This window comes from Thermobia domestica, chromosome 9, assembly GCF_964235325.1.
Source record: "Thermobia domestica chromosome 9, izTheDome1.hap1.1, whole genome shotgun sequence".
NCBI classification, from domain to species: Eukaryota; Metazoa; Arthropoda; class Insecta; order Zygentoma; family Lepismatidae; genus Thermobia; species Thermobia domestica.
The window spans coordinates 116,096,750-116,119,164 of NC_137462.1; the positions used below are offsets into that span (position 1 = coordinate 116,096,750).

At 36.7% G+C, this 22,415-nt stretch overlaps 1 protein-coding gene across 2 annotated transcripts in view; it reads left to right on the plus strand.

Annotated features, from left to right (window-relative positions):
- The window catches only part of LOC145694955 (uncharacterized), a 229,111-nt gene that overhangs the window by 165,471 nt on the left and 41,225 nt on the right, over positions 1–22,415 (plus strand). For both annotated transcript variants that reach the window (XM_081771761.1, XM_081771760.1), the window contains exons 12-13: positions 6,754–6,965; positions 20,417–20,588. In XM_081771761.1, coding sequence (XP_081627887.1) covers positions 6,754–6,965; positions 20,417–20,588 — 384 coding nt within the window. The remainder of the gene's footprint in view (positions 1–6,753; positions 6,966–20,416; positions 20,589–22,415) is intronic.

Sequence of the window (22,415 nt, forward strand, 5' to 3'; positions counted from 1 at the left end):
TATTATAATAGAGATGATGCAATATAGTGGTCATTAATGTGTTGAAAGAACGGAAAATGTTGTGAAGGATTGCTCTTACTAAAAATTGGCACGAATATTGGACTGGGACCTATAACAAGAGCAAACTATTATTCCCATCTCCTGACTAAGTTACGAGAGGAACTGAAGAAAAAAAAAAGTCACGGATTCTTCGCAAAATGTCCCAGCCCAATCCGCTCTTGCATCCATGATGAAGGCAGTGGAATTAGGATATGAAATATTGCCCCACCCCCACACTCACCAAACCTAGCACAAAATGATTTATTTCTCTTTCCAGAAATGAAGCGTCCACTCAGAGGATGCTGTTTTGACAGTAGGAATGACATCATTTGTGAGGTTGAACTGTGGTTTCAAAGCCAAACTGCAGACTTACAAAACTAGCTTATGGAAAGTGAAGAACCGCTGGCAAAAATGAGATTCCTTAGAGAAGGACTAATACCATCATGATGTCAGAGTTCTCCAGAGTGGATTTCTTTTAGCTGATTGAACGAAACTCCCTCGTGTAGGAGAGTTATATAAAGAAGTAAATAAATGCAGGAAGGTATATTAACCCAAACTGAACGTAATGTAAAATGAACGTGGAAACATCGTAGTGAGTCCCAGGGTGATTTTATATAGTTAGAAAGGGCCTTTCAAGGGACTACCCAATATATACAGGGAAAGCATGAGAAATGAACATAGCACAGATTTCATAATTCTTATTATAGTGGAAATCATGAGAAAACTGAATTTGCTTACATCCTATTCTCTTAAAATGGAAGTGCTTCCTCGTGATCGAGTGAATGCGGTACTGTGTTCTATTCCTGGTGGAGATATTTGTCTCAGATACACACTCAGTGAGTGGTTTGGATCCCATTTGAAATAGTAAGTCCCGTCTCTTATAGTCTCGATGCTCAAAAGAGATATGAAACTAAAATCAATCAAATCAAATCAAATCTAAAAATGAGAATTCTAAAAAAATCCAAAGATTGAGAAAGTTTAACTGGGCTAGAAAGCAACCTGTCGCCAGTCTTTATCCAGTTGTACTTAGTTCGTCCGTAGACTAAGCAACTAGTTACCATTTTATCATTCTTGAGTTTGGGGCTCAACCATTGAGATCACACGGGCTATACCACAATCACTGTCGTGCTTAGACAACCAATCGTCTATATTGTCACGAATAACGGTTGAATTAGATGTACAACCCTTTATATCAAACAGAATCTCAATCTAATGTATCTAATATGAAAAAACAAAATTCCTAAGAAATGGAAAGAGTCTGTTATAGACCTTTATTTAAGAAAGGGAACAGAAGCGATTGCGTTAATTTCATTATTAATTATTCGTAACCTAATCAAGACTTTAGCAAATATTAACGTACCATAGCTAACATTGAAGGAATAAGTGAACATGAATGTGGCTTAGGTACAGTAAGCCACATTAGACTGATATTCTGTATGAGACAAATATTAGATAAGTAGGATTTTGGTAGTACGGTTCATGAATTAGACTTAGGAAAGCGTATAATACGATTAGAAAGAAGGGTTTTCTCATACATCGAAAGAATTTGGAATTGCCTAGAAAATGATTATTGATGAAGAACTATCTTAGTGAAACCAACAGTAAAGTACAGATAGGAAAATAATTCTTGGTCTCTTTCGGAATTAATTATGACCTGAAACAGGAAAACAACTTTTCACCATTGATAACTTTTCTTTAAAATATTGTGACCAAGAAATAGAGGATTAACGATGAATAAACCGAGTATGGACTGGTGAATTGTGTAATGCAGACATGTTGACATAAAATTGTGTAAGATCAGAGCAAGAAAACAAGAATATTTTCCCAACAACATCATGCAAAGACATTGGTCTGGAAGTAATCTATTAAAAAAAAAAAAAAGTATCAGGTAGGACTGACGTTAATCGCAATGATGGAAACCTATTAGACGAAGGTACTAAGATAGACAAAATGAACAAATTTAAATGTAATTAATAAGAAAGAAGTTGATGAACAAAATATAAATTAATTTATGGCAAGAAATGCGTAGTAGTGCTTGCCTCAAAACTCTTATCTTCGCCGAGGAAGTTAAAAATTACAAGGGCCGCGGTGGCTCAGTGGTAGAGCGTTCACCTCTGGTGCTTGGGGTCTCGGGTTAAAACCCTGCCCCCACCAAGTGAACTTTGTGGTGGACAAACACCGTGTGCGTGGGTTTTCTCGGGGTTCTCCCGTTTCCTCCCACTTTCTTCATTCTACCATTTCATTCATCTCTCATCACCGACTCCTTTAGCCTAAGCGGCATAACCGTGGGACGTAAAATTCAAAAATTTTGTTTCATTTTAAAAATTACAATATATATATATATATATAAGAGCATAGTGTTGCCTGTGATACTTAATAGTTCTCAAAACTACAGGATCAACGTAAGAGAAATCGGAGGCCACGGTGGCTCAGTGGTAGAGTGCACATCTTTGGTGTATGGAGTCCCTGGTTAGATCATAGCTTGCGCCAAGTGAGCTTTGTGGAAGATAAATATCGTATGTGTGTTCATTTAGATTCACCTGTTTTTTCCCACTTTTTCGTTTCCTTCATTATTATTATTATCATCATCATCACTTGTCCTTTAGCCAGTATAATCGTGGGACGTAACAGTGAAGATTTCGTTTCATTTTCATGAGAGCAGTCGAAAAGATATCGTAAATTTTGGGGGCTAAAAGTGACAAACAAATAGGAGAATACAGAAAATTATAGAAAGCAAAACGTCAGTATATACCGGGTGTATCAGAAATCCGGAGTCATAGACCAATTCCGTTATGAGTGAAGATACGAAACAAAATGGAAAGAGAGGAAAGTTGTGATAATAGGTGGTTTTCAGTCTAAATAGCACGAAACGTTTCGGCTTGTCGCTGGTAAGGCGTCTTATGTTAAATGGAAAAGCAACGTTTCCAGTTCAACAGACTGTTCGAACCAAACATAAAGGTAAGTAACAATGTTAGGGCGAATATGTACATTGTTGTGTGAGAGAACCTTGAACACCTCAAATCCATTTTCCAACAATGCTGGTTTGTTGTATGGTAAAGGACCAAGGGAACACCTGCTGAACTGACAACGTTGCTTTTTTATTTAATGTAGGGCGCCTTACCAGTATGGACCCGAAACGGCCAATATGATAAAAGAAAAAAAGATTGAAAACCACCTATTTCTAATAACTTTTCTCTCCATCCATTTTCTCGTAACATAGTTGTTCCCGGACTTTTGATTCACCCGGTATATATACTAGCTGTAAGGGCCCATCGTTGCCGGGCCTTAATTCAGAACCTGGATAAAAAGAGAGGAAGGAATGTCCTTCAGAATTTCTCCACAACCATTTCATTGCCTGGGTTATCCTTTGCAGTTAGGTAAGCCCTAATTACACAGTAGTAGTTTAGGTTGTATACAGGCAAAGTGTTCGAAGAAATAATCAGAGAAGGAACATGCATAACGTTTCACCTCCGGGATACCTCCCAATAAAACAAAAAAGACTCCTACGTAATTAGATTTGGTGAAAACCGATCTGTGTACAAAACTTAGTGACTCTATATAACTCTTTTCTGTGCGAAATGTGACAACAGACATCATCACCATTATATTATTATTATTATTATTATTATTATTATTATTATTATTATTATTATTATTATTATTATTATTATTATTATTATTATTATTATTATTATTATTAATGATGATGATGATGATGATGAAATGATATCAATAGAGAGAAAAAGTTGCTTGTACGGGAAGTTTGTATGGGGTGTATGAAGCTCTAGTGCGACAGATTTTGAGTAACAGGTCTCTGGATAGACATAGAAGAATAATATATAAGACAAGGCTTTTAAGGAAGCAGGATGTACCAATTCCGACTGGATTGGTTTTGCACAGGATACGATCCTGTTACATACCTTTCGAAACCTCTAGTTTTCTTAATCCACAGAGCAAGTGTTTAATAACATTGCAAAACTGTTTGGTAAAATATATTAGAAAAAGAATCTTGTGAATATATATTGTAAGGATTTCCACATCACAACACAAGCACACGTATAACGACACGTGCCATTATTTACTAAAGCAGACGATACACTAAAGAGGAAGACACGAAGGAAACCGAAAGGATACGAACCACACGAAAGGATCCGAAGGAGGACGAGCCACCCGAAGAGGACAAACAAAAGAGGGACCATGGTAAAAACTGGTATCAGTTTGACCCGCTGATTAACTAACCATTACCTGCCCCGAGGTCGCACTGAATTAGGGGTACACCTTTCCCAAGCCCTATGTCGCACTGGACTAGGGATCCTAACTACAACTAAAACCTCATGAGGCTGCTGTGAGTTGAGGGGGTTATCCACAAATCTCACCTATAACATTGCAACTGTTCTGGATGCTGCAATGAGCGGAAGGAGCACCCTGCAAAACACCAATCTCCTTCATGTGGTCAGCTAGGAGAAATTACTGTTTGTAAATTAAAGACATTGTATTCAGAAATTTTATAATAAAAATTAGTGAAGAGGAAAAGACACGCCCGGACCGTTATTTGACTCTACCTATTAGAACACACACACACACACACACACACACACACATATATATATATATATATATATATATATATATATATATATATATATATAGTGCTTGATACACGATTTTATTTTAATTAGACAGGATTATTATATTTTCTTACCAATATGTGATATCTGGGTATTTGTAATTTGGAAAAGTATATGATATAAAGATAATATAAATATAAAAAATTAATTAATTAATTTTAAATAACAGTGGACCTACCTTCATATAGCAGGATTTCATCTCTTTACTGAATAATTTCGATCATGGAAATTTTGATCGCCATCAGTTCCGACGACGTCGCTAGGACCCTGTTTACTCCCACATCTGTTTATGTAAAGAAGTGTACTGTCCTATAATATGAAAATAAAATCCTAGAATATTTCGAAAACTACTTAATAACATCATTAGTTAGCAGTGTTAAACTGTAGTCTGATAATATAATATCCGTACACAAACAAGTCATTTAGTAACGGTTTCTCGAAATTTCACAGTAAGAATCTTCGAAATAGTTATTATGATTCACGCTTGGGGTCTGATGTTTATTTTATAGGACAGTACACTTATTTACGTAAACAGATTTGCAGTGATGCAGTCAGAATTGATGGCAATCAAGACTTCCGACAAGATGGATATCCTTCAGCAAAATAAACTCTCGTAAGGACAGTAGAGAGAATCACGGAAAATATTTCTATATATGGGATATGGATAGACACCGGTATTAGTTAAGATGTTAACGGATTGACTTCATTAATGAACTCGGCCGACATAATCACTCTACCTATCTGTCGTAAGAGAGACAACTCAAAAATTCGGTAACATCTATGGGTTATAGATACCAACCGTTATCCGTTAATCCGTTATCCGTTATCCGTTATACGTTAACGGTTTGACTCACCGTCAAATTCAGCCGAGATACTTGCTGTAACTATCTTTTGTAAAACAGAGAATTTAAAATTTCCCTTAGATGCGTGGGATATGAGATATAGATAGCTCTCTTTAAAGTCGCCGTTATCTATTACATTAACGGACTGACACCATTAACAAACTCGGTCGAGGTAATTTCTCGAGCTATCTGTTACAAAAAAAAATAAAAAAATAAATAAAAATTAAAAATTGGCTTCCATGTATGGGATACGGATAGCCGTCACGTTAAATTGCAGTTATCCGTTTATACGTTAATGGATTGATTCCATTTGACGAACTCTACCGAGATATTGCAAAAACAGAATTAAAAATTCATTTACATGTAGAAGATTGCTACCGCTTAAGTCGACGTTATCCGTTAACGAATTGGTTCCATGAACGAACTCAGTCGAGATAATTGTTCTAGCTATCTGTTGAAAAAAAAATCATGTATGGAATAAGGGCTATATGGACCCACCGTTAGAATCGCCGCTATCCGTTATTGCTTTAACGGATTCTATTAATTAAATCATTCGAGATAATCGCTCTATTTGTCTGTGCGAAAAACAGAATTCAAAAATTTGCTTGCAATAATGGAATATGGACTGTAGTTAGCCACGGTTAAATTCACCGTTATCCATTAATAAGCCCGGCCAAAAACAGAATTTAAAATTTCGTATCTGTTCAAGAGTTATCGTGCAGAGTAACTGACAGACGGGCAGAAGTATTAACAACACAATATTGCAAATATCACTGCGTGATCCTAGTAAATAAAACTCTGAGATAGAAAGGTAAGTCCGTTGTTCTTATCTATGTACCCCATAGCTTCACTTTGTAAATAAATAGCTTAAATTTCTTTCTTAATATATATATGTGTATATTTATCATTTTGCAGTATTATTATAAAGTTGTGTATTTTCAATACCATTAAAAAACATGTTTGATTTTTCTGGTCATATATTTGAAAATATTAGCATTATTTCTTTGAATCTTTGCTCATTGTAATATTTACTACGTTACTTGTAATCATTAATAATAGAAATACTACAGTACTTAGCAAAATAACATATCCACAAGTGGTTCTTGATATTTTCATGCTTCATGTACATGGAAATGTGCATGATTTGACTACATTTCCATGTATATAAATATCAGACTAATAAAATGCTAATTGTTTCATTTAATTTAATTACATGTTAGCTAATTAATTCCAACTTTGTTTAGGATGATATAGATCCATTTCTTCTTCCGCCACCTAAGAAATTGTTTCTTTGTGCATCAGACGGCGAAGCTTTTGTAGATAGGTTTTTAGAAAGTTATTTCACTCTTTATGATGCAGACGATAGAATTCCAGTGATGGAACTTTACCATAAAAGGGCTGTGTTCTCACTCACAGCTACGTATCTGTCAGGATACAGTACGTCACCAAATTCAAGGTTTGTATTTAGTTTATTAGCTCTTCCATTTTGTAGGAATCCCATTTTTAATTTTTTTTTTCTACAGTGTTAATTTTTTTAATATTAGCATAATTTATTGAAATTTTCGTACATTAATAATATTTATTCAATCTTTCCAAGTTTTCGCTTACGTCACTTGGTCATGTTGTGATTTGACTAGTTCCTATGTGGGCATAGTGATGCTAATAATTCAATTTTGTTACCCATTGAAATGCATATGTTTAGGAATTTTTTCTAAATTATGTAAATATATATCATTTTAGTATTAGAATTCAATTATTTTAATTGTGATAAATGATTTCAAAATTATTCAATCAGTAAATCCAATGATTATTGAAAATCTGTGGTTTATATTCATTGTCTTGTGTATATTTACATTCTCATATGGTTTAATGTAAACGTTGCCATGGAGATAGGCGTGTGAACCCCTGATTTGAGGAACTTCTGGGATCGAGAATAGTTAATTGAAGGTGATTACAAATGGAATCTGGTAGCACTTAATTTTTGTTCCGGAAGATTTTTACTGATTTTGCTAATTTAAATCGGAAATAAGGTATATTTGACAACTGAAATGCAATTAGTAAAGCTCAAAATAAAGTACTGAAGAAGTATTTACCGAAGAAAATCTATTAAATAAAACAATTTGGGAAAATATCTGAAGTGAAAAAAGTGCGTCTTATTTTATCAGTGATTTACCTTGTTTAATCTGCTTGTTGATCATTAAATTTTGAACATTTAACGTAAGCTGAACCTTATTTTGGCTTAGAAAAATATTCAAAATTAAGTTAGAACTAAATATAATGTTTTGGCAGTTTTAACATTACTGCCAAATTACTTTTACGGGCAGAGGAAGTTAAAATTTTGAAAGCATGACAAATGCAACAAACGTGATTGGTGGCTAGTTTTGTTTTAGTCCTTCCTTCCACAGAGTAAAATGACTACTGCGAAGCACCGCACGATATTTTATTACGTATTTAAATTATTATAATATGTTAGCAGAATGAAGGTTTTGTCGAATAAAAATATAATTTGGTTTTCCCAGTTAAATGACTTTAAAATTATAGTATTGATAAAATTCTTCGAACTAGTTTCATTCCATAGAATGTTGTTATTGCACATATAGTCACAGCAAATCAATATCAACGATTCTTTGCTGATGTATATAAAATTAATAATCACAAATATTTAGAGCTGATTTCTTTCCTGTTCTGATTTTGGTACTGATGCTCAGTGGCCCACAAAAGATGATTAAATTTTGTTTTGATGATATTTGAGTTTAATTATAAGTATTGAAATGTGAATTATAGAATATGAATAGTACGTAGTTTTTATTTATGTATATACCGATATTAAAGTTAGTGACGTATGTAATAAACTGTGTAGAAAGGATGCAAGGCTATTATCATAATATGAATTTGATATGCGTCTTGATATTGCATGTATGAAAAATAGTGATTTAGTATTTCATAAACTATGTACGTAAACACATAAACACTAAAAATATGGAATGTATTTTATTTAAAATTAGTTGAGTATACCCATGGTTCGCACGGGGGCTGTATGTGGAAGTCAACGCTTGTGGGAGTATCACCATTGATCTCAACGACCGCGAAAACTATGTATTTGATACTAATATCGGTCATTTTGGGCTATTTTTTACATGTCTCGGTATCTTCCCCCCTCCCATCTGACTCCCAGCCCGCATACAATTGTAACTAAATTTGTAAGTCATCGCTAATTGAAGTGTCACCATTGATTTCAGCGATCGAGAAAACTATGGATTTGACACTGATATCGGTCATTTTGGATTACTTTTGTGTGTCTCGGTATACCCTCTTCCCCCCTCCCCCCCATTTATGACTCCCGGCCCGGAGCCGAATAGCGTGAATTTGGAAGTTAATGGGATCGGAGTTTCACCATTGATTTCAGCGACCGCCAAAACTATGAATTCGACACTAATATCGGGTCATTTTCTACTACTTTTACTTGTCCCGGTAAACGCTCCCTGAGACCCCCCTGGTTCGAATTTTAACAAAAACGTTTCTGGTGTGGAACCTGGATCAAGGTATTCGTGACTAAAATTTGGTAACTCTCGGTCCACTCGTCTGGTCCCCAGGCCGCACAGAGACAGACAAACACACAAACAAACTTTATTTATTTATATTAGATTTGAGAATTTCATAGCTGTTGAAAATCGATTATAGAGACCGCTGTTATGAAAATTGTCAATTAATTCTGATTAGCTATTAAGAGATGTTCATTACAATTTCTTTTTCTTTTTAAAATATTCATATACAATTTGCTGTGAATAAAGATTAACTAATCAATATACAGTCGTCTTTCAGTATTTAGCTAGATAATTTCTTTGCATTTTGAAAGTTATTTCGTAAGAATTCGTCAGTGTACTTCCAATTAAAGATTATATATATTTAATGTAATAATTTATGTAAATTGGAAAGCCTTTTAGCAGCTGTTAGGAATATTCGTACAAATGATAAAAACGAAATTTTACTCAAAAATTAATATTACTCTTTGGGAATGGCAATCTGACTTAGCATAAAACCTGTCAAAATTATAATTCAGAAAATATATCCCATTTCGTCTTTGAATGCTTCAGAATTCTGTTTCTATTGCTAATTTATATATATATTAGCAATAGAAACAGAATTCTGAAACATTCAAAGACGAAGTGGGATATACTTTCTGAATTATAATTTTGACAGGTTTTATGGTAAGTCAGATTGCCATTCCCAAAGGGTAGTAATATTAATTTTTATTTTGAGTAAAATTTCGTTTTTATCATTTGTACGAATATTCCTAACAGCTGCTAAAAGGCTTTCCCATTTACATAAATTATTACACTTTGTTATTTCCATTTAATAAATAACCGGAAAAGTTCTGTAAAAAGACAAAAACTTCAACAAAGTTTGTCCTTCTTTATTCTTCTTCTAGAAAAGAGAGGCCTCGGTAATTATTACAATCAGTTTTGTCGCCTGTCGTGTGAATTGGGACCATGATTGATTCTTTCCTCTTTTGTGGCAATTTCTCTTTGTTCCAGATGAGGAGAATGAATTTATGTATCTTGTTCCACAGCCTTTTTTCTCCAGTTAAATTTACCTCGGACGAATTTCGTTTGCACCCGGAGATTTGTGTTTCTTTAATTTCTTTATAATAATTTCTGTTTCTGTTCGGAATAAACGGTCCTGCTATGCTTTCACTTTCCCCACATACTGTATTTTTTGGCTGCGTGTTGAACAAACTGTCAAACAATCTTTCCACCTATTTAAAACACTATCCGTATCCGTGAGAATTGTAGCATTCGTTTTCTCTAATGTGTACATGCGAGGTTGATAGTCTTCCTTAAATTCGTTGATACTTTTATACATTCCCGAATATTTTTGATTTTACTGTTATCTTCAAGTTAAACAAATTTAGCTTTCGAGAAATCACATTCCTTTGTTGTACGTAAAACGTATTGAAGTTTTCGGCCTAATATCAAAGACATTTTTGCAGTTCTATCAGTCTGATTTTGTAGCAGTTTTGTCTGTTTTATCTTCTCTGCTAGTTAGTGCATTCCTGATCGATTCATGGTTTATTCTTACGTATTTCCGCGCGTCCTAACTTCTTTTGCTGAAATTTTAATGCTATCCCTGATTTTAAATCAGATATCTTTAACACAAGTGCATTCCGAACTTCCAACATAAGTGCATTCCGAACTTCCTGAAATCGAGAATCTATTGAAGACTTTAATCTGGTATTCCCTTCTCGCCTGACCCTTCTCTAATTTCTTTAAGTTAAACCTCTCCGTTTTCAGATGCTAAAGATTTTTTTCCAGCGATATTTCTCTTGTATAATTGCTGCTACCAGGTAGTGGTCAGTGTCTCAATCAGTTCGTCTAAACGACCGAACTTCAGTTACGCTAGACTGTCTTCTATCTACTAAAACGTGATCAGTTTGGTTGTGTGTGTTTCCACTGGGTGAGGTCCAAGTATATTTATGAATGTCATGATGTGGGAATTTTGTACTTTTCACGATAAGGTTTTTGGATGTTACAAAGTTCACGAGTGTAACGCTGTTTCATTACTTTCCTTATGCAGATTTTCATTCCCTATAATCGGTTTGAAAGTATTCTCTCGTCATACTTTTCCATTGAACTCCCTTAATATAATTTTCATATACTATGCTTCGTAAAAACTACCTTTATATCGTTATCGTGTTGGGACCTGCACATTTAGAACAATAATATCACACCATCGAACCTGAAGAGTAGTAAAAGAGAGCTTATCATTAACACATTCAACTCGTTTCATTGCTGATATTGTTCGTTTATGAACGAAGAATCCTGTTTTTAGCTGGTAATTTTTATTTCCTTCCCCATAAAAAATATAAAAATTCCGGTCTCCGTCGCACCCTTTCCTTCCTACCTAACTTCCTGAACTCTTGCCAAGCTCATACTATATATATCTCTAACTCACTTCTTATGGCTTTTAATGCGCCTCTTCTATAAAGACTTATATTCAGTGTTCCAAATCTCATGTTCATTTTACTTTGCTGAGGTCGTGCCAAGTTATTAGTCGAGGTCCAAGGTTTCTGTGAATGTTTCTGAACAACTGTCTTATATGGGAAGACGTTTTTAGCCTGACACCGAACCCCGAAGTTGAAAGACCCTCCTCTCTTGTCGTCTGTTTGTGACTGCATATTCAGTACGTTCGCAGCTAATCTTACACTAAAAACCTTCTCGATCCACAACCTGAGGCCGCACCGTGCCGAGGTGACAGAAACCCACACTATACGTTTTTAAGGTCAGTCCAACGGATCATAATACGTCTTGCTCACGAAGTGAACAAAAGCAGATAGCGTCCTTTTCAGCTAAAAGAAATAATACGTGATTGACTGACGTGACTGGACACCACCAATAATCAACCAATAGGAAAACAATCCTATTCTTGAGGAAAATTACTGCGAAGTTATCGAAAACTAATTTTATGGGAAAACCTGCAATTTCCAGTTCACATATTTGAAATATATGAAGTTTTCAAAAGGATTCTCCAACACATGGACACTTCCTTGTTCAGTTGAGCGGAATTACTAGCTACAGAGTTCATGAAGGAGGAAACTAAAACTTTGAAATGAAGAATATTTCTGTCACGTTTCTTTTAATTAGGGCCGCAAATAGCGATTCCAATGCTGTAGGTTTATTAATAATATTTATTTGCAAACTATGAACAAAATTACCTAAACATATTGTAAGAAGACGTCCGGAAAAACTAATTTCCAAGAATAAGCTACCTCTTTTGGATTTTTTCAAAGAAATTATTTATATTATAAGGTTGTTAAATATTACCTCATGGAATGTAAACAAAACTGAGGAGTGTTCCAGAAAATCCCAATTTTCCATTTTCACTCCAGTAAACAACTCTTACTTCGAGCGACAAGAAGAACATTCGAAATGTCCCAAGGAGAGATTAATAAAATTGTGATTCGAATACATTAAACAGTATGGCCTCTAGGCATGTGTACATACATCGGGACCATGAAGTTTGTAAGGAAACTGTCATATTCTTCACCATGCTGACCTTTCTAAGGTGCTCACACATTAAACATTCCCCTGATCCTATCGCTGACAGTCTCTCCAACGCTAACGTGTTGTTCTCGAAATGCAAAGTTGTGTTCAGCCAATAACCTGGTTACGTCGAACATTCGTGAAGGAAGATCCTTCCACTATCTCCCTTCCTTATTTCATCGTCAATTGCCCTGTGTCGGCTAATTCGTAATATCAAAGTTCTCCATCGCTCAAAACTGTCAAGATGTTTAGCACTGACTCATGGCTTGCAGTTTTTGGATTTTACTTCCACCGCTTACTAAAACAGTCGAGCCAAACGTATATGTGGTGGTGCTTATGGATGGTAACAATTTGCAGCAAAAACAGAATGGGGCTCCTTTTGAAGGAGAGTAAACCACCTGTGGGCGCAGAGTAGGATAAAAGAAATCCCGGGTAAACTTTGTTTTTTCCCTTTGGTTGAATGTTTTTCACATCTAAAACACTATACTTACTACATTAAACTACAGTCACCAGCTGAAACTGGATTCTCAGTTGGCTAATGAGATTTTAAAATGCAGGACGTAACAAGATTAACATGAATTACTGACGAGCCTATCAACGTTGATTTTCGTTAAGCCACGGAATTTTGAACTATAGAGAAAAACTTAAATTAATATAGGCACCAATTTTAAAATTTTGACTATAGTTAAAATTTTCAAAATTATTGAAATTAAATCCTCCACTTCTGCCACCCTATTAGATTGCTGCCCTGAGCGGCCTGCACCTGGTGAACCCCCATTTGCTACGCGCTACTTCAGTAATTGCATATCTGTAACTTTGAATTTATCCAACATTCCCTTATTCATCCGACTTATTACCTTCAAACTGTCATCTGTTCTCTGTCGTGAAAATCCATTTGAGGAGTAAGCATTTCCACATGGACGAGACTGCTATGGATTCTTTAAATTACCTACCATCGTAACATTACCTATCATGACGAAAATTATAAATCCGATTCGTAATATAAAATAAATTTATTTACGATAAAACGTAAATTTTATTATTAAAAGAACTTTTAATTTTTAAATTAAATGAACTAAAAATTGTTCATCACTATTCTATATGTTATATTGAAAGTAATTATAAAAAGAAAGTAACGAAAGGATAGGGATAGGTAAACCTGATTAATTGTAAAAGACTTCGTAAATAGGAAATGCAGCGCTTGATTGAGTTAAAAATTGATCTGTCTGTCTCAGTTTTCTCTCTCTCTCTTCTTTTTTCTTTCTTTCTTTCTTTCTTTCTTCTGAGTGGAGTGGTCAATTGATTTGATAGGTTCAGTGTAACGTGAAAATAACATTTCATTATAAGCGGAGCATTCAGTTATTAATAAAGACAATAGTTAAATGTATTACTAAATTGCAGTTTTACTTCGAAGAATGTAGAGCTCGTGAGAGTTGAACCATTTGATGGCAAGTCTTTAACAATGAATAATAATACAAGTAGTAATTTTACTATGACAACAATAGATCTGATTGTGAATGGTTTCATTACATCAGAAAAAAAAAAGAAAAAGAAAGTATTAGATGTTAAATGAGAGGAGAAAGTGATTAACGCTCGCAGATGTTTCAAATTGAAATCTTTTTCCCCCCAAGAATTGTTCAGAACTCCACATATTTCAGATTTTCTCCAGAACAAGTAATATCATTCGTGCGATCCGCTTTTATTAACCAGCGATGTCAAGTGATGGGAATAATCTCTCACTTTTAGTGGGCGTTGATTTTTTATTTTATGTATTTATTTATTTTTAATTTAACCAATTCTGATATTTCAGCAGGAAACAAGTGCATAAAAGTTCGATATCTTAATTACCACTCTTTCATAGGTTAGTTTTGACCGAATAATTTCTCATATCTACGTCAGTTTCGTTTTTTGTGTTTATCTGTGTATGTTATCACGTTTACATATACTGCGCATGACGAGGTCTATTTTGTAAGCAATACTGTTCATTATCGGACAAATGATCGCATTGTGCCCTTTGGCATTATTTAGTGAGTAAACTATAAAACTTCCAGCAATACTGCTTCAACCAGTGTAAAATTGTGAGCATTTGTTTGGCGTCACCTGTGGCGGAAAATTACTCAAACGGGTAGAAAATTAAGTTTACACAAAAAAGAAATCAGTTTGATCCCCTTTTAATGTGAATTTATTAGGTAAATTTGCACGGATTTTGAAACCACATACGTATGTATTTAAAATGTATTCTTTTTAAAATAAGTGAAGTGCTTTTTAAAGTGCAAACTCATATTTTTAAGTGCAAGTGTACAACGTGCAATACAATACAGTGTCAACAGATAGAGAAATGCTTCGCCATAAAAATTAAATGCTTAGTGGTGGTGGTGAAAGTATCCGAAACATAACAAAGAAACTGAGAATTAGCCGAAACACTGCAAGGAAGTGGGTGCGAAAGAATGAAGGGGATGTCAAGGATGCACGAACAGGGCATCCAACTAAAGTTACACCAAGAACAAAGAAGCAAATACGGGAATGGGTTAAAAACAAGCCAGGCGTTGGAACAAGAACTGTAGCTAAAAGACTAAACTTTTCAGAAAGATACCAATCTCAGGGGAAGATTAGTCACATGACCGTCTCTAAATATCTTCAGACTACCGACTGGGGAAGAAAATGTTATGTCCAGCCTAGAAAACTACTGCTTTCGCAGAAAAACATATCCGACCGCTACAACTTTTGTAAGAGACTACAAGGTGAAGGCTTTGCTGATGACTCGCGTGAGGAACGGATTAAACGCGCTCACTTGCTTTTTACCGATGAGAGTCTGGTGGAGCTCTTTCCTGTACCAAACCGGCAAAATCATGGGGTTCGAAGATCGTCTGCTGAAACGATCCCCCCTATACGGAGGCCCAAGTTCGGCCTAAAGGTTATGGTGGCAGGAGTAATTTCAAGCTATGGGAAAACTGAACTTATTGTTGTTGAGAAAGGAAAGACGATGGACTCCCAATACAACCGAGATAATATACTTCCAGTTTATCGAGCGTGTTTTACTAATCCCATCATGTTTCCTGTTCAGCAGTACGCGATTTTGCAGGATGGAGCCAAATGTCACACTGGAAAGGCAACGATGAATGTGATCGCCAAGGAGTTCCACGGAGTGTGGAATGATTGGCCAGGTAATAGTCCGTACCTTAATGTTGTTGAGCACTTATGGTCTCGACTGCAGGAGAGCGTGTTTCAGAAACCAAGGCCTCGCAACAGAGAAACTTTGATTTAACGCCTCAAGGAAGAGTGATCCGTCTCCACACAAGAGGACTGTCACAACCGAGTGGAGAGTTTTCGAACTAGGATGTTAAAATGCTTGGAACGTCAGGGAAACAGTATTGATTACTGATAAATTGGACATTTTTCTTTTCAAATAAATCAAATGTGCAACGTTTCTTCATTGTATTCTTACTTATTCATGCATTTCATAAAATTTCTAGGTGGGTCAGAAATTAAGTTTACACCCTGTAAATTATGTTTGACTGACACAACATATAGTATTATATAGTGAAATAAAACCCTCTTTTTTTCGTTGGTTGAAAAATTTGAAAAACGCTATTTTATTTAACACTAGCTGAAATACCCATTCTTCGCATGGAGTCTGTATTTTTAAGTCAGCGCATATGGCAGTATCACAATTCATCTCAACAACCGCAAAAACTATGGATTTCACACTAATATCGGTCATTTTGGATTATTTTTACATGTCTCGGTAACTCCTCCGCCCCGGGCAGGTGAACCCCGGCTCGGATATAGAATGGTAGCTGAATCTGAAAGCCATCGCTAATGGAAGTGTCATCATTGATCTCAGCGACCGCGAAAACTATGGATTTCACACTAATATCGGTCATTTTGGATTATTTTTACATGTCTCGGTAACTCCTCCGCCCCGGGCAGGTGAACCCCGGCTCGGATATAGAATGGTAGCTGAATCTGAAAGCCATCGCTAATGGAAGTGTCATCATTGATCTCAGCGACCGCGAAAACTATGGATTTGACACTAATATCGGTCATTTTGGATTATTTTTACATGTCTCGGTACCCCCCCAGTGACCCCGGCCCGCAGCCGAATGGGGTGAATTTGGAAGTTAATGCGATCGCCCATTGGTAAAAATGACATGTGCATTATAGGATGTACATGGTCACCTAAAATGTCACATAATCGCTGGCAGTAATGCATCTTGTGAGCTTAATCACAGAACATATGGACTACCAGAGACTTTGGCCCACAGCAACACAGAGCTGCCGCCATGTTTCGTGGTACAGAGGACAGTTCGAAGCATAAGCTTCGTGGGCGTTTCCCGTGTTTAAAACACAGCCTGTTGTAGGAAGTAAGATAAAAGAGAAATAATCGGATCATATTACGCGTTTCCTTTCGATAGTCCATTTTGCATACTCTCAGTATCATTCTTCGCGTTAAAGCGTTGTAGGCGATGATCAGTGATTTGAAAATTGCAATCCCACAGGGTTGATACGTTCAGGTTGTGCAATTTTCGTAGAACTGTGGTTGTCGCAATAAGCTTGTCTAGGTGCTGATTGTGTTCCGGAGTCAATTTTGCCTTATTCGCTTTACGGCCCTTGGTAACATTCCTTTTAATGCTTAGCAATCCTTATCAGTGAGGGTTCTCTTCCGTTCACTTATACTGTTTGTTGTTGTGCCATTAATTCTATAGGCTGCCATCACCTTTAACTGTTCCTCGCTACATACCTAATACAATAGCCACATTAAATACAGCGTCATCTAACCACACACCTAAATGTTAGCCTCTATGAAACACTGTCTTCCATTTTGCAGTACCACCGTCGAATTACTTCATTACACAACTGTTTTACTCCATCTGATATGGGGGGGGGGCGCGGTGGCTCAGTGGTAGAGCGTTCACCTCTGGTGCTTGGGGTCCCGGGTTCGATCCCAGCCCTCGCCAAGTGAACTTTGTGGTGGACAAACACCGTGCTCGTGGGTTTTCTCGGGGTGCTCCCGTTTCCTCCCACTTTCTTCATTCCACCATTTCACTCATCTCTCATTATCACCGTCTCCTTTAGCCTAACCGGCATAACCGTGGGACGTAAAAACTCAAAGATTTCATTTTTCCATCTGATATGCTACAGACGAGTATCTAATACATAACTAACAACGGTCAGGCGCTGCACATGCATCCTCAGGGCTACTGTCTTACCAAAATAAAAATACCCATGTATCGCTACGCGTAATCTTTGTAAGTTAGTAACAACCGCAAGGAACTCATTGCCTGTGTTATTTCAACTGGAGCAGTGGTCTCAGAGACACAAACGACTGCACCAAGCAAAACCTGATCCTCCGATACCACTAGGTTGACTAGGAAAGTTTTTGGACACTGCAGGAATAAAATTTTGCTTACTTCACCTTTGCAAGTGAACTCGCCCAGTCTCACGACGATTATGCCATATGTCGTGGTGAGCGGTGTTGCCAAATGGCCGGAGTTGCCACCATTTCCACCGCAGCCAAAGAGTTGGAAAGGAGGGATTTGCGAGTCATGATTCTGTACGACTTCAAATGAATCGGTGTTGCTAGAAAGGTTGAGGAGAGTACACCATCGCGTGGAACAATGTTTCATTGGTTTTCCGAATTTAAATGGGGCCGGACCTCGTTAGAAGACAAGGGGCGCAGTGCGAAGGCCATCAACAGCAGATACAGAGAAGAAGATTGATGCCATGGAGCAGTGGGTTAGGGACGATCCGCGAGTGATATACAGCGACATCGAGTATGCCCTTAGGATTAGTGCGCCGAATGTTTCAACCATCCTGCATAAACTCTTGCGTGGGAAACAGCTTTCATCTAGTAGGTGCCACACAACTGGACTGAAAATCAAAAGCAGTCAAGAGTGGAATTGTGTCAAAACATACTTCAGAACTGTCAAATATTGTGAAACCTGGATTTACCAGTTTGACCCAGAGACAAAGCACCGGTCATCTGTTTGGGTGTTTTCTGGTGAAGCACCATTAATGAAATCAAGTGACTACGGAGTGTAGGGAAGAAAATGGTGTCCATATTCTTTTCAAAAAGTGGGTATGTGGCTACGGTTACTCTAGAAAATCAACGCACAGGTACTGCCAAGTTGTACACAAGCGTTTGTCTACCTGAAATGTTCAACAGAATCTGGGAGAAGCGACCAAGGGCTATTTTCCGACAAATCCTGCTGCACCATGACAATGCTTCAGTCTATTCTGCTAACCAAACACTTGATTCCGTTGATCATACCAGCTATTCAGCTCTTATCCCATTCCCCTACAGCTCCGATCTGGCACCATGTGACTTTTTTCTGTTCCCCGTAGTGAAAGAAAAATTTCGTGGGTATTGGTTTTCCACTTCTGAAAATGCTGTGAATGCCTACAAAAAATAGTTAGATGCAATGCTTAAAACTCAGTGACACCAGTGCTTCCAAGATAGGCTTAGGAGGATGAGACGTTGTGTAGAATGTCGGGGAGAACACTTTGAAAAGATATAATTGTTGAAATAAATATATGTATACCCAGAGCTACATGTCTCAAAAACATTTCTAGTGACCCTCGTAGTTTGTATGAGACGAATGGCAGAAAATTTCTTCACCGTCTCTGGGATATTTTTTCTTATGCCTGTTTTGTACAAGTCAGCTACTGCACTTCCATTTACTGTACTTTTACGATGCTTTTCTGTAACGTTCCAGTATTTCCAACAGTTCCAGTGCTGAAGTGTTTGTTTGTGTGTGAACAAAGTACATCATTGCGTAGTGTCTTCCGTACACTTCAGCACTCCTTCCCTCAGGAATAGTCAGTCAAGAGAGTCTCCAAGAAATACTAAAAAATGAAGGCTGCAGTGGTATGAATATGTTGAAAGAAAGAAAAAAAAAATATTATCGGAATACTTGAAAATAACGAGAAACTGCCACGAGAAAGATGAAGCAATGAAGGCATGATGAAGTTTAGACTCATTAGATTGCTTGAATGTTAGATTATGATTCTAGTGAGTCGAGATTATGATTCTAGTGTGTCAGTACATAGTATATAATTTTCTCTCTTCACAAGTTAATCCCCTCTTCCCCCTGCATTCTCTTATCTACCAGTTTATATGTCTGTCTGTTTTATCTTCTTTCACTCTGCTCTGTCCACTTTGAACCAGGTAACACTATCACGTGGCTGGATGTCATCACGTAGCTCTGCTTTTTTTTCTGTAGTACAGTATTTCTTTTATTCCTGTTACGTGTATTATCATATAATATTTGTACTATTGATAGTTACAGTGTTCGAAAAAAAAAAAAAGAAAAGAAAAGAAAGAAGTAGCTCTTTCATGGTATGAAATACATTAGACATAACTTTTCTCATTAGCTTCCGGTTTAAGCATACATGATCTTATAGTTTCATTCCAGGAATGGTGTGGTGGGGTATTTTATTTCTCGGAAACTACTGACTGGCTCTAAACCAAATTTAATGGGCAAGTAGCCCATCATGTAAAGAATAAAGATCGCCATATTTGGTGGCCTGGCTCGGTCAGGGACATGTTTAGCTTGGCCACGCTGGGAGCTACTAACTTCGGTTCGCTGACTGTCTCATCCACTTGTTTTAATTTTTCTAAAACGCCTTACGAAGAATCCAATCAATCTCTTATAAATTAAAACGAATAGGTGTTCTATAATTGGAGTTCATAATTATGTTGTAATTTCTGTATGTTAATACTAAGTGAGAGAACGAGTGTTTTATTATTAAGATTCATAATTATGTTGCAATTTCTTTGTGTTAGTACAAAGTGAGAATTTGTTTTCCGTTTGCATATCCAATCTTGGAGAATTAATTACTAGAAAAGTATTCATCTTTCTTTTAGGCTGATAAAATACATGCTTCAAAGCAGAAATTTGATAGCGGTTAGTGCTGAGAGAAAGAAGAAAAGCGAATTGATTCACGTAGGTAGAGCTGCAATTTATGAATGCATTTCGGAGTTACCAAAGACTGTCCATGATAGATCTCTTTTTACAGTAGATCTGCTTCAGTTTTCAGTAAGTAAATGAATAAGGTTTCTTCATAAGAGTATAGGAGTAACTACTTAATATGATTTTATTTTTAATTTTATTGATCTTGTATGAAAATACTTGACTTTCCTTGAAACGCTTGAATTATATCTGATTTAATGTATTTTCTGATATTGTGAAAATTCTTCAATATTAGAATGTACAGGTATTGTTCGATGTGGAATCATGGTGGATGAGTAACAGGCTCGTAATTCGATCCCAGTTTGCTTCCTCTTAGCTGACAGTGTGTCCAGAATTTTCACTCAGTATTCTTATGTAATCATACTGAGGCTATGCAAATAACTTTCGGTTATATTTCTGATTATTAACCCCAATAAAGGAAGTATTAGGTGTAATTTCATCACTGAATACTAAAGATCTTTCTTCTACTTTTAAAATCTTAACAAATTATTTTTGCACAATAGTCGAAACAACATAGCGCTAGTGAGCACCATGCATGGTACTGAAATGTTAGATTGATTGTTTTACATTGAGTTTGTGTGATTTGAATTTCTAACTGACGTGTTTCACTTCTAAAGGATTTTTTTTTTCTTTTTAATTGTTGGTTAGTCAAAGCAGTCTTAGGCTGCTGGAACACAATTTTATCATCCCTCAGACTCCGATTGGATTCCATGACAAAAGAAGTTTAGTCTCTGTGATGTGAAGGAGTCTCCAACTGGACGTTGCAGCACCTAGTTATCGGAATTCTTGCCTGCCAAGAAGTGATCGAAATACCTGAAGACGTAATATATTAGTCGGTTGGAAATAGGTCAGGAGAATACAGTGGATGAGAAAGAAATAACTGCTGCAACTTATGGTTAAGAGCACCATTCTTTGGACGAGTTATTTAAGTTCAACGTTCCGTGGTAATGCTTCGAAGCTCAGGAAGATGATGATGAGATGAATGATGGTGGAATGAAGAAAGTAGAAGGAAACTGGAAAACAGTAAGAAAATCCACACACACTGTGTTTGTCCACCACAAAGTCCACTTGGCACGACCTGTTGTCAAACCAGAGATTTCACTCATCAGATGGGAATGATCTACCACTACCTGCTTTGAGCGACATGCAGACATTGATTTTAGTGCAACATGAGAACGCCATGCCTGTTCACCATTGTTGAATGTTTGGGTTTCGGCACTGTAACGACCCATATTGATTTGATTACACACAGCCTATGGAAAAAGACACAATGATCACCCCTATCATAGATCACCGTACAGCAGTTACACCTTCTGCACCTGAGGGATGCTTTTTGGAAACTGTTTTGGACGTTGATCACCATCCAATCACTGTCCTATCGTACGATTATTTAGAGCAGATTTACTTTTCGTCAGAAACAACGATCCGATGCAGGAAACCTCCCGGTTATTTCATAAAAAAACTGCACACCACCACACGGTGATCCTTCCTGGACGGTGCCAACTCTTGTAACACCACATCAAAATGAGTCTATTTTTCACGTTACCAATTGCGCTAACATTTTTCCGAGAGTACCCTCACACGATGTTCCTAAAGAGTTCATCAGATGATACTCTTGGTCGGTAGCCGCAAAAATCATTTTTCAATATTGCGTCACCGACATAAAATTTAATAAACTACCGGTGTATGATGTGTTCATCCACCACCCCTGACCAAAATACATTGTTGATGTCTTTCGCGATTAGACGTGCAAAATGTCCAACTTTGAACTTGTGAAGGAAAATCACCCACAGTTGTCTGTAGTCCATACTGAACTTCTCTCACGACTTTGTTCAACAACACATTGCCCGCTGCCTGACTGGCATGTACGGAACATGTACGTAGCTTGTGACG